We start from the raw sequence: 13,831 nt of genomic DNA, 5'->3' as shown, positions 1-13,831 counted from the left end.
AAGCCCATGGGGATTACAACTGAGATGAAAAAAGGTACAAAATGATGTAAAAATAAACTATTATTTATTTTTAAAAAATAAAAAATAAAGGAATGCCACACACACACAAAGAAAAATGGAGAGAAAATCTAGCTGGTGGGAGTTCTGAGATCAGATTAGAACTGTGAGAGTAGCCTTTAACTTCACCATATCAAATGGAATATGGTGGTAGTAGAATAGTTGCTAGGTAGAGGTGACCTATCACATAGAAATCTCAGATGATAACCTAATTTGCCAAAACCATTTCAAAGATCTCTTCTTAATCTTAAAGAACAAGAAAAAAATCCCCTAAAACAAGATCATCTCTTTTGTAAATTTCCCCTGTAGTCCTCCCTCCTGACTGAAGTTGGCCAGGTTGACTCATAAAAGGATACACTGACAAAGCACAGGAATCTATGTATATTTAAAGATTGAACTAGTCTCTCATTATGCCAGAGCCCTTTTGTAAAGCTCTACACAAAGTGCTATATAAATGAGACTACAGCAAGATTGTAATTTTTTATTACAAAGAATTTTTTATTACAAAGAAAGCAGGTAAGATAGGAAATCCATACACTGTTTCAAAACCTGTTCAAACATCTAAACATTATTACTTCTTTTCCAATTAATAGTCTAAGGTCAATGTTTATTGACTGCCTACAATTAAAATTCCATGACAGCCACAGAGTTATTTAATGAAGCTCTTGTTTGCAGTCATTTAAGTCATTCTGTATTCTGCTTTCTTAGTATGATTTCTTTAAAATCTGCTATGATTGAATCTTTGTGCATTTGAAAGTAATTACTTCCTAATGATAAAGTCCTCAAAATTAAATGGTAGGGCTAAAGGGTCTATTCAGAATTCAAAAGTATTGGCTAGTAGTGCGTGTTTGGGAGCAGGCCAAGGACCCCGGGCTGGCTCTTTCTTGGTTCTTTCCTGCAAGGAGCAAGGGATTCAACATTGGGACCAAAGTTACAGAATAGTAGTTTACTGATAGAAAGAATAGGAAAGCTCTTTGAGCCAAGAGGGGTACCAAATGGAAGCCATGGAGCTGGCAAGAAACAGGTACTTATATAGGTGCAATGGGCAAGGAGTGAGGGTTTGGCTGTTGAGTGTGTCCGTGTTATGTCTCTTACTGACTGGCAGGGCCCACAGGGTCTCCTAGGCTACCAAAGTCCACTGAGTTTATGTGGGTTTTCCTAGGCTAACGAGGGTCACTGAGCTTGCCCTCCTTACAGGGCCTACCTTCCAGAAAGTAGCTCTCATCCATTGCTTTTGCCTTGTATTATCATGTTGGTGTTCCGGACATTCAGTTGAGGGGAGATAATAAGGGGGTAAAGGCACCACCCTGGTTCAGAATTTTTCTGCAGTCAGGCTGATAAATGGACTTGGGGCACCCTGTGACTGCTTTGCACATTTCTTAGTTTCAGTAGAACCACATTGCTTTGTCACTTGGGCATAACTGAGTTCCTGTTTCTCTACGGTATTACTAGCACCAGGTATTATCTTTTTGGTGTTCCTAATATCACTACTTAATACCTAATGCCATTTTTCTCCTTGATATGACAACCTGGTCCCAGAATTGACTTCTCCTGATGATCTGCTAACTTTCATCATATCCACCCTTGCCTTGGAATCTCCAGCAGCCCTCTCCTTCCTACAACCCATCTGCCTCACGAGCCATTGCCTCCCCTTCCCACCCAATTCTGAAACTGTGTCCCATGGTGGAAACTTCTCAACAGTGTGAGGTTGCTTACCTATTCCAAACTCGGTATATTATCTCATGTTATCTTCCAAATTACTTGGTAGAGGAAATAGTGCACTTAGTATGCCCACTAAGAGATTTGCTCAAAATCATACAATTTGTAAGTTTGGGGAGCAAAAACTCCAGCCTGGACCTTTTAATAACACATTTTTCCTTTCCACTATATAACCTTGTTGCTTTTCACTGCTCACCCCTCTCTACTAACAACAATGATCTCACTTCCTACTCTGGATTGAGCAGTGGCTTTTGGTGGAATAGTGGTAGTTCCAGAACAGTCCTCTAGTTAGGGTTGAAGGTAAATTACAGGATGCCAAATTGTGCTCTAAGTGAACTTTTTTTTTTTTGCTGTAAATATACCAAATAATGCCTAGGCCATATTAAGTGTTTTGTATTTTTACTTACAGACTCTGGCAACCTTACCACTTTAGTCTCCCGGTGATTTGAATGCCTGGTGAGAAATAAAGACTGATAAGAGCTGTAGCACTGTCTGTAGAGTTGTCGAGGCAGAAAACCTGTTAAAGCAGCTGGAAGTCTAACATAGGGGGTAAGGCCACACTGAAATTGAGGGGTCTAGGTACTGCATAAGGCCTTTTGTTTTTCCCATAAGGCCTTTTATGCCATCTCTTGCTGTAGTGCTTTTGCTTGCTTAAACATACACTCTGAAGGGACCTTACAAAACTGGTTCTCCAAAACAATACATGGCTGCCTGCTAGTTCTGACATTGGTCAGATGAGAAGCATACTTGGTCAAAAATCAACATGTATTTAAAGTTTCCAAGATTAAAAATAAACCCCTGCCCATCCAGAGAATCTTTGTAAGAGGTCCTCCTCTACGTGGTCTGGAATCAAATAAAATTGTCAGAGTCACAAGTTTTTCAGGTACCCACAAATCTATAGAAGGGTCAGAGGAGCCATAAAGAATGTTTTATCTTCAACAGTAGGGGGAGGGAAATGCATTGGACTATTGTGATGGCACACAGGTGATTTGGTGATGGGAAGCCCACGAGATTACAAGTGAGATGGAAAAATGCACAAAATAAACTACTATATTATTTAAAATTAAAAAAAATGCAGTAGAGAAGAGTTTAAAAAATGCTTTATCTTCTCTGGGGGTACTAAGAGGTGCTGAAATTTATGACAATTAATGTCTTCATTAAACAGTTTTATTGGTTCACTAAAATGAGTCCCAAAAAGCCTGTAGTCAAAAAAAATTTAATTTTCATGTAAACACACACTTATATTTTCTTTTTTCAAAGAATATTTAAATGTATATTTTGCTTTCAAAAATAAAAAACACTATTACAATAAAAATTAATTTGTGCGACCAACTCTGCCTGAGGAATTTCTGTCCCATAATAGACAAATATGTTAACTCAGCTCCTGAATTCTTTAATACATTTTTCTTTTTATATAACTTAAAATTTCTAAGTAAGCTTCAACATGACTACAAAAAAACACCCATCTAGGCTTTATCCAAATTCTCTAGTTGTTTGCTTTTGTTCATTTACTTTACCACTTGTACTCTCTCCTTTTACTTTTTAACACTTCAATGTAAATTCAGGTATCCTGTCCAATTCCCCATAAGTACCTCTGTTTCTCTTAAAAGCAAGGGCATTTTCTTAGATAATTATGGCATAATTATCAAAATCAGAAAATTTGACTCGCAAATTACTATTCTCTAATTGTAGTCCACATTCAAATTTCAGCTGTGACCCTGCAGTGTCCTCTGTAGTGATCTTGGCTTTCCAGTAAGGCACATGCATTGCACCTAGTTCTGTGTGCGTCTGTGATCATTACAGCTTACTACAGTGAAGCACAGTTTGCTTTGTGCTTTGTGCTTTATCCAAAATTCATGAGCACCAACAACAAATTATCGATTGTGTTTTGTTTTTGTTTGTTTGTGCTTGACATACTACCATTTGAGGCCCTGGCAGATATTTTGCTAGTAAATTTCACTGTTTCCTAGGCTGATGCAGGGCGGTGCCTTCACAGTCCCGGAGGGGAACAAGCTTCTGCTGGGAGCTCTGGGACTCTCCTTTGTGGACTCTTCTTTGTAGAAGACAGTTAATTGTCAGAAGTTCAGCAAATCATCTTTAAATTGCATGGATTCAAATTCAATTGAATAGGCTAACTGACTGTGCTAAACCAGTCACAGGATCATGACCTTCACTAGCACCTCAGTGGAGAATGGTTACTCTGTTTATATGCTCATTCCATAAACACATGTAATGTGACTAAGCTTATTAGGTAAATAACAGGTGTCTAGCATTTGACTGTGTCTCTGACGTACCTTATGTGTATTGTGTGTAAAGAAGTTTCTGTGCCCAAAAGAGGAAAATTCTAACTAAATTCTTATTTAAATACAGCTTTCAAACTCCATGCCTAGGAAAAGAAATGGCATTGTTTACTACTTTCTGCAAAGGCTTAAAAATGAGGCACAAATCACACATCGCTTATCATGGCAGAACATGTTTGCACAAGATTTTTGAGCTATTGCAACATGAAATCTCTAAGAACAAAGTAGAAATTATTTCCGTATATCTTTGTTTCTCCTTCTAGAGGTCATCTCCCTGCACATTTTGGGTTTCTGTGTGTGTGTGTGGCCATCTCCCTGCTCTCCTTAAAGAGGTTTACACAAGCAAATCCCCTACCACCAGCACCAGCCCATCCTCAAGGGAAATGAACAGGCAAATTTCCCTGTGGAGAAATCTCGTGTATGGCAGTGGCTGTGCCCCAGGGCAGCAGCCCTGTATCTCACAGTGAGAGTGTGCTAAGAGCAGGCATCCAGAGGAGCAGAAACACAGGCACCCTTTGCAGCCCCCACCTAGGTAAGGCAAACCCTAGCCAGAGTGTGAAAAGTGAAACCTCAGACTTTGATGTGAGATGCCAGAGAAACCTGGGAGCGACTAATCACTGCTTACTTATTTATGAGGCACCACTGCCCATTCCTTAGGGAGAGTGCTTTCAAGGCTGTTTTTCTCCTTGCAAACCAAGGAATAAGTTAATATTAGAACCTGCTTCCAGAGGTAGTCTATTTGTGATCTCTGGGTTGTGTGTGTGTTGGCTTGAGGGATGGATAGCAAATGTAAATTATTCCTTTTTCTCAACAGGCTCATTCTTTGTTTGACACTGATTGTTCTGTGCATGAAAGAGTGCCATGTGGCCTGAATAGTTGTCATTCGGTCTGTAAAAACAGGTGGAACCAGCACCCTGAAATACCTCATGCTTTGCAACCATCTAGTTCCAATTGTGCATGGGGCTAGCATTGCTGACCTGGCCTGGGCAGTGCCTGCCAGGAAGAGCAATGGCTGACCTGCTAGTGCATGGACACCACCCCCCCCCAAACTTATTCCTTCTGTCCAACCAGACTTTGTTCTTCATCAAAATAAGTGGTTCTCAACTGGTATGATTTTCCCCCGTGATATCTGGTGACATTTCTTGTTATCACATCTGGGGTGCAGGTGACACTTGCTACTGGCATCTAATGGGTAGAGGCTGGAGATGCTGCTAAACATCCTACAGTGCAGAGCACAGCCCCCACACCAACGAATTATCTAGTCTACAATGTCCATAGTGCCATTGTAAAGAAACCCTGAAAATGAAGCTACCAAACAGAACTGGTATCCGCCTTCTTACTTAGGGTTTAGCCCCACTGTTTGCGCCATTCGCCCTGTGCTAGAACTAGAATGAACCACTCCATCCACAGTCTACTTCATCTACAGCAAAACTTTTCCTTACCCTCTTCACTGCTTCCCCCCTTGAAGTCACCGGGCATACCCCTGCTCTTCCTTCACACTGTTGCCCATACCTTTGATGTATTTGAGTTGTATAGTAATATAGTAGTGCACTTGTAAGGTAACAGCTTGCAGCAGGCTCTCTGGTGGATGCCCTGCCTTCTAAGATAGAGGCTCACAGACCTTTGAAAGCCCTGGGCCTTTTCAAAATAAGCCCCAAGCCAATCCAATTTGGGTTTTCTGCTCAGCAGCACTGAGTCTTTTACTCCATGGATGAGAGCCCTTATGCAGTTAACAAGAAGACCCATCTTGCCCTGGAGCATGGTTATAGAACATTGATGAGACTGTTGACAAGTATGAAGTGTGTCATCAGAGTATGTATGTATTTAAAGTCTAGATCTTGGGCCCTCCCTGGTGGCACAATGGGTTAAAGTGTAGCATTATGAAGCTAGCCACAGCCACTTTAGCGCCAGTTCAATCCTCAGCCAGGGAGGTGACCCACATGATGCAGCAGACCTCTCCTGTCGCCCCTGCTGCTCCCCTCAGCAGTGTACTTCATCGATCTGCCCGTTCTGCTCCCTAATCTGTCTCTGGTGAATCCTCTCACCACCCCCATCTCCCACCTCTACAGCTCTGGCCTGTACCCAGCATAAATAAATAAATGGTTAAAGACATAAAGTCTAGATCTTTTCTTTTTTAGAGATCATCCCTAATCTAGTCATCATACATGTGCCATCAGTGGTCATAAAGACACATCTTCACCCATGATGACAAAGAGGAGTAGATTGGCATTGAAGTTCAGGTAGTTCAGGAAAAGCAGAGTAGACATCTCAAAGTGTTAAAAATATATTTATTTAATAAAGGCTGTAGCAAGATCATTTTTATAAGGTCATTGCCCACACCAATCCTGATTAATGCCTTTCTTGTGTAGTTTGGGAGGTTCCCTGTTCTCTATATTTGGGTTAAAAGAAGGGTGTGTGACTCGTAAGGTAAACCAAATATAAGAATATAAATATTCCTGCTGGAGTTGCATAAGAAAAAGTTCTAAAATGACTACTTGATGACAAATATTTGTTGTACATTTGCATTGTGAACATGGAGTGATTTGGGATTTGGAGTTCAGGAAGAGTTGCAGGTAGTACTGTTCTGTACACATGTTACCAATCCATTTCGTGGAAATATTTCTGGGCTGCCCTGATAAACATCCATTCTGAAAGGTCTTCACATTCATATAGTGAGTTCTTGTTTCAGCCAGAAAATCTGCCATCCTATTCATGCAGTCTAATGATCACTATCCTTGGGCATTTGTTTCCATAACTTGGCTATTGTAAATAGTACTACAGTGAACACAGAGGCTGCAGATATCCCATAGAATTAGTGTTTTGGTATTTCCTGAACAGATACTGAGTAGTAGAATTGCTGGATCATATGGCAGACTAGTTTCTAATGTTTTGAGAAATTGCCATACTCTTTTGCAAAGGAATGGACCAGTCTACATTCCCACCAACAGTATATGAGGGTTCCTTTATCTCTACCCACTTGCTAAAACTTGTTGTTTCTGGTCTTTCTGGTATAAGCCATTCTCACACATGTGTGGTGGTATCACATTGTGGTTTTGGTTTACATTTCCCTCACAATAAATGGTGATTAGAATTTTTTCACATGCCTGTTGGTCATCTGCATCTTTCTTGGGAGAACTGTCTTAGTTCTTCTATTCCATATTTTACTGGGTTGTTTTCTTTTTGTTGAGTTTTATGAGTTCTTGATATATTTTGGAAAGTAACCGCCTGTCAGATGCATGATGCTTAAATATTTTCTCCTATATGGTAGGGTGTCCTTCCATGTTAGTGATAGCCTCTTTTGCTGTACAGAAGCCTGTTAGTTTGATATAGTCCCATTTGTTTATTTTTCCTTTTGTTTCCCTTGCTATTAGAGTCAAGTCCCCAAAGACATCTCTGAAGCCAGGGTCATGGTGTGTTTTGTTCATGTTTTCTATGTTTTTTATGGTTTCAGGTCTTACATCCAAATCTTTAATTTAATTATTGTGTGTGGTTTGAAATTGTGATCTAGTTTAATTCTTTTGTTTGCAGCTGCCCAGTTTTCCCAGAACCATTTATAGAAAAGACTCTTCCTTTTTCCAATGTGTACTTGGTACTTGTGGCTCCTCCATTGTTGGAAATTAACTGCCCATATAAATGTGAATTATTTCTAAATGCAATTCTATTTCATTTGTGTATGCACTATTTTTTATTCCAATAGTGTATGGAATTTTTTATTCCATGCTGTTTGACTACTGTAGCATTGTAGTATAGTTTGAAATCTGGGTGAAATCTGCTCTTCTTCTTTGTCATAATTATTTTAACTATTCAGAGTCTTTTGTAATTCCATATAAATTTCAGTAATGTTTACTCTATTTCTTTGAAGAATGCCATTGAAACAATGATAGGGTTGCATCTTGTTTTGGGTAAGATGTCCATTTTTATAATGTTATTCTTGTAATCAATAAGTAGGGAATATCTTTCCATTTCTTTGTGCCTTATATTTTTGTAATGTCTTAGTAGTTTGCATTGTGCAGGTCTTTCACCTCCTTTGTTAGGTTTATTCCTAGGAATTTAATTTGTTTTGATGCTACAGTAAAAGGGAATGTTTTCTTGATTTCTTGCTCTTCTACTTCATTGTTTACATATAGGCATGCAACATTTTGTATGTTGGCTTTGTACTCTGCCAATTTGCTATACTTGGCTGTTTCTAATAGTGATTCTTTAGGACTTTCTATGTGTATTTTCATGTCATATGCAAATAGTGATAGTTTTACTTCTTTCCACATATGGATTCCTTGTTATATCTTTCCTTACCAAATTGCTCTAGCTAGGATTTCCAATACTCTATTGAATAGTAGAGGTGAAAGTGGACATCTTTGTCTTCTACCTTATCTTAGAGGAAAAAGTCAGTTTTTCACCATTCAGTATGATGTTAGCTGTAGATTTACTACATATGATCTTTATTATGTTGAGGTATGTTCCTTTTGTCCCATTTTATTGACAGTTTTTGTCATGTACAGATGCTGAATCTTGCCAAATGCTTTCTCTGCATCTATTGATATGATCATATAATTTTTATCTTTTACTGCTGTGGTGAATGACATTGACTGAGTTGTGGATTGTGAATTATCCTTAAATTCCTGGAATAAGTCCTACTTGATCATGAGATATAAATCTCTTAATTAATTATTGAATTGGGCTTGCTAAGATTGTGTTGAGAATTTTTGCAGTTGTATTCAAGGATATTGGTCTTTAATATTTTGTGATGGCCTTATCTGCTTTTGATATAGACTAAGTGGCCTCATAATATGTATTTGGAAGCATTACTTTTTGTTCAATTTTTGAAGAGTTTGAGGATAGGTATATAGTTTAACTTTGATGATCTGGCAGAACTCACTAATGAAACCATATGGTTCTGGCCTTCAGTCCATTCATATTTAGGGTGGTTGTGATATATGAGGACATTTTTTTAAAGATTTATTTATTTATGTTTACAGAACTGGGGTACAGGTCAGATTTGTGGTGGGTGAGAGGATTCACCAGAGACAGATTGGGGAGCAGAACAGGCAGACTGACAAGGTACACTGCTGAAGGGAGCAGTGGGCAGGGCAGAAGAGGTCTGCCACACCTTGTGGGTCATCTCCCTGGCCAGGGATCGAACTCATGTTGCAGTGGCTTTGGAGAGCTTCATAATGTGATGCTTTAACCCATAGAGCCACCAGGCTTTTACTGCCATTTTTGTCTTTAGTTTTCTGCTCTATTTCTTTCATTGTTCAGTTTTCTTTGTGATACATCCTCTCTGATTTAGACAGGAGAGCTCCTTTCTTTCTTTGTTTGTTTCTTTCTTTTTTTAATAGGAGATGTTAGTGTTGACAAACTCCTTCAATCCTTGATTGCTGGGAAGGCCTTTACTTGTCCTTTATTTCAGAAAGAGTGTCTTGCAGGATATAGTATTCTTGGCTGGCAATTTTATTGATTATCTTGAATCCGTCATTCCATTTATTCCTGACCTATAGCATTTCTGCTAAGAAGTTTGATGTACACATATCCTAGGAATACTTTTATATGTTATCTATTTCCCCTTCCCAACTTCAGTATTCTTCCTTTGTTTTGAATTTTTGATAGTTCCACTAACTCTGTGCCTTGATGTAGGTCTCATTGCATATAGTTTCATGGGCATGTACATTTAATTTCTTCCCAAGGTGTGGGAAGTTCCCACTGTTACTTCTTTAAATAAACTCTGGTTTCCTCTAGCTATATACCTCTGAGTTGACAACCTGCTGACTATGTCCACTACCCCAAACCATAGCTATCACCTCCTATTCAATGAAGTGTAAATTTCCTCTGTGTCACCCCTTTTGAAGTCTGCCCTGATCTCCAATGTGCAAGGAGTGCTCAAGTCCCACTTATTGCCATGGGAATCTGTCCCCCTTACCATTAGAGGTTACTCTTGATAGCAAGCCCAGGGACAACATCTGTCACTACCTAGGGTGATTCCCAGTCCACCCTTAAGAAGAAGCCAGTTCACCTGTCTCAGGGGGGACATCCACCCTCACCTAGATACTACTACCACCTTTGCTGTTTCCACAGAGCTACAGTGGTGGAATCCTGGACTGTTGCTGCTGCCTATGTGCCACTGCTGCATCTGTGCCGCATCTACTTTATTTTGCATTTTTGAACTGAGGACACAAATGGCTTATCCATCTCTCCAAGAACAGCAGAAGGCTCTATTCTTAGCTGTCATCTAGATTTAAAACAGTTAATAAGGATTTGTGTTTTAAGGCTTATACTGTTAAGAATACAAGTATAAATATATATAAATATATTTGTTCTTCCTTTTGGCAATATATCAACACCAGTGTTTCAGTCCATGGTTTAAAAAGATGAATAAGCAGCTATTTTTGCCAATTTTTACTGAAGTGGATTCACTTGGGGGTAGGGTAGAGTGAGCTGCAGTTCTATCTTTAAGCCATCTTCTTCTCCCTTTTTAGGGGAAACCAATCTCCCTAGTAGTGGGGACTGACTCCTATGCTTTGTAGTCCTCTCAGTGACTTTTCTTCAATGCTTTGTGTGGAAAAGGTATCAGTACCTACTTGTTGCTAGTGATAATCAGCTATAAAGAATAGGATTTGACCTACTTGAGTTTCTAAGGTATTTACTCCTAAACAAAAGCAGCTGTGGGCTTTTTGTTTTCTGAGCAACCAGGATATAGAATCTAAGAAAAATGGCCAGGCCCTGGCCTCTTGAAGGTTTTCCATGTCTCAAAACGGGGAGTGAGAATCCAAGTGAGGTATACCAGACAACTCACCTGCCTACCTGGGCAGATGAAGTTGACTTGCTTTTCTGAAAAAGGAGATTCAGTTTTCCTAATTCTTGTGTTGTGGTAGGTTTCTGCTATTCCTATCTTGTTATGAGTTTTTATCATAAATGAGCGCTGTCTTATCAAATGCTTTCTCTATCTCTTTATATTATGTGGTTTTTATCCTTCTTTTTGTTTATCCTTTCTTTTTGTTGATACAATGTATAACATTAATTGATTTACATATTAATCCTACTTACTCATAGTATATGATTCCTGTAGTGAATTTACCAGTATTTTATTAAGAATGTTCTATCTATACTGATCAGAGATACTGACCTGTGATTTTCTCATTTGGTGATGTCTTTGTCTGGTTTTGGTGTTAGGGTAACATTGATAGAATATGTTAGGAAATATTCCTAAGGCCCTTTTTATTTTAACCTCCACTAGTTGAAATCCCTATGACATGCAGTTATCTGAGTTAGCTTACGTAGCTCTTACATGTGGTTTCCCTTCATACAAGAATATGGTGAAAGCCGCTCAGGCAAAGGGTTGAAAGGTAAAGAATGCAAGGTAATATTTCTACAAAGTGAAGGTGGGAAATCTCCAGCATTTTTAGTCAGTCACTGGTGTGAATAGGATACCATATAAGGTAAGAGCAAGGAACCAAAGAGCTTTCCCATCATCTGCCTGCCAGTTGCTGATTTGAACCAAGAAGAAATAGGGAACACAACAGAGAATTACATTGTTTTCAAATTTATCCTTCACAAAAACCTAGTGTGGAGATAACATGTATTCCTAACCCAGCTCCACCCCAAAGCAATTTTAAACTGTTCAATAAGAGAGAGGAAGGCCAAGTTTCAAAGACCTGACCCACCAGTTTGATTTTAGATATTGATGGTTGGAGCACTTGAGATTTCATGTTTTTAGCAGTGTGGAGTGAGGGACGTGGGATGCACTACTTTCGAGGTTCAGGACATGCTCAGCTTTTGGCATTTCAACATCAAAATGATGAATAGAAGCTGAAGCTTTTGGTCTTAAATATTTAATTCATCCCAAGCAAAAGTAGTTAAAATAGGAATACAGTTTAAGCCCAGGAAATCTACCTGGGCAAATACTCATAGGTGTTGCACCTGTAGCAGTTTTAGCAGTCATTGACTCACACTTTCTTTCCACCCTTGCAGTATGCTACCACAGGCTGCTCCCTGAGCCTGCACCACACAGAGAAACCAGAACATGAGGACATCTGTGAATACCGTCCCTACTCCTGCCCTTGTCCAGGAGCTTCCTGCAAGTGGCAGGGGTCCCTGGAAGCTGTGATGTCCCATCTCATGCACGCCCACAAAAGCATTACAACTCTCCAGGGAGAAGACATTGTCTTTCTAGCTACAGACATTAACCTGCCAGGGGCTGTTGACTGGGTGATGATGCAGTCGTGTTTTGGCCATCACTTCATGCTGGTGCTGGAGAAACAGGAGAAGTACGAAGGCCATCAGCAGTTCTTCGCCATCGTTCTGCTCATTGGCACCCGCAAGCAAGCCGAGAACTTTGCCTACAGACTGGAATTGAATGGGAACCGGCGGAGACTGACCTGGGAGGCCACGCCCCGGTCCATCCATGACGGTGTAGCTGCAGCCATCATGAACAGTGACTGCCTTGTTTTTGACACAGCCATAGCACATCTTTTTGCAGACAATGGGAACCTTGGAATCAATGTGACTATTTCTACATGTTGTCCATGATGCACCAAGATTATTTGGGTATGATGCTTTATGGTTAATAAAGGTTTTTATAGATGTTTTATTCACTATGTCTTCTTAAGTCAAGATCCACAGTTACCCCACATTTTTGTGTGAACAGCAGCTTCCCATCTGGCATTGGTCTAACAAAGTTAATGAAACTGAAATGAATGGGGTTGACCTGTTAGTCCTTTTGAGATTGTGCTGTGATATAAAATCAACTTTATTATTAAATTTTATTCACTTCCTGAACAGCACTTGATAGATTGCTCAGGGCTCCTTTTACCAGTGTGTTAGGAATCGGAGACTCCCATCTGCCTTCCTTGATGGTCCCTCCAAGTTCACGAAAGTACAATGATTGTCAGCAGAGTTCTTAACTTTTGTCTTGTTTTTAGGGCACAAGAATTGTTTTCATGCATTTTAAGCAGTATTTCTCAAACTGGATGGCTAAACAACATGCAGAGAATCACTTGGAGAGCTCTTCTTAAACATGCAGATTCTGGGAGCTGTGACTTTAACATCATCAGGTGATTCTTTTTCAACAGTTAGAGAATTACTGAGTTAAATGTGAGAAAGGGTCCAGATTTTAAAGGTGCTTTAAGATTACTCTCTAATGATACAGTTCGTCTTTCTACTGTCTCATCCCTCAACTGGCCCCACCTCCAGATTAAAACTAGAACTAGATCCCCAAGAACACACTCCTGGCATTGGGTCACTCTTGTGTGTGGGGTGGATTGCCTCAGAAAAGGAGTCGTATGGCCATTGATAGTCCTCAAGTAATTAGTTTTGCTCATCACTAGTGCAGGCGACTTGTTTACAGTCAGCTTCCCAGAGGCCCTCATAGATTGGATAGGGGAGAAGACCATCAGTAGAGTTGGAAAGCTTTATAATCCGTGTCATATGCTTGCTATTTAAAAGGTATGTTTTGGGGTTGTATGTTTGTTTTTGTTTTGCCATATCCACTTTAGTTTTTTAATAAATATTTTTCAAAATGAATGTTGTGCTCCATTTTTTGGGTCTAATAATACATGTTTTTTTGGTACCTACGAGTGCTGGTCCAGTGAAGCTTCATCACTCCCTCAGACTTGTGCTGTCATTCTAGAAACTCATTTGTCCCAAGGTCCCGGTATAGATCAGAGGTGGCACTGGGGTTCAGACTCATTTCCCTGAACCCTGGGCTATCACTGGTGTTGCAGGTATAGCTTTGGAGCTGTTCTTTTTTTTCTGACAGTGCCAGC

The 13,831-nt window shown here is 39.7% G+C and overlaps 1 protein-coding gene across 1 annotated transcript in view; it reads left to right on the top strand.

Moving 5' to 3' along the window:
- SIAH2 (siah E3 ubiquitin protein ligase 2) overlaps positions 1 to 13,550 on the top strand; it is a 20,247-nt gene extending 6,697 nt beyond the window's left edge. The window contains exon 2 of the mRNA XM_004674919.2: positions 12,039 to 13,550. Coding sequence (XP_004674976.1) covers positions 12,039 to 12,596 — 558 coding nt within the window. The 3' untranslated portion in view covers positions 12,597 to 13,550. The remainder of the gene's footprint in view (positions 1 to 12,038) is intronic.
- Positions 13,551 to 13,831: the final 281 nt, after the last annotated feature.

The sequence above is a fragment of the Condylura cristata genome, unplaced genomic scaffold (assembly GCF_000260355.1).
Source record: "Condylura cristata isolate star-nosed mole 26May11 unplaced genomic scaffold, ConCri1.0 scaffold00003, whole genome shotgun sequence".
Classification (NCBI taxonomy): Eukaryota; Metazoa; Chordata; class Mammalia; order Eulipotyphla; family Talpidae; genus Condylura; species Condylura cristata.
This window is presented reverse-complemented; position numbering and strand designations above follow the sequence as displayed.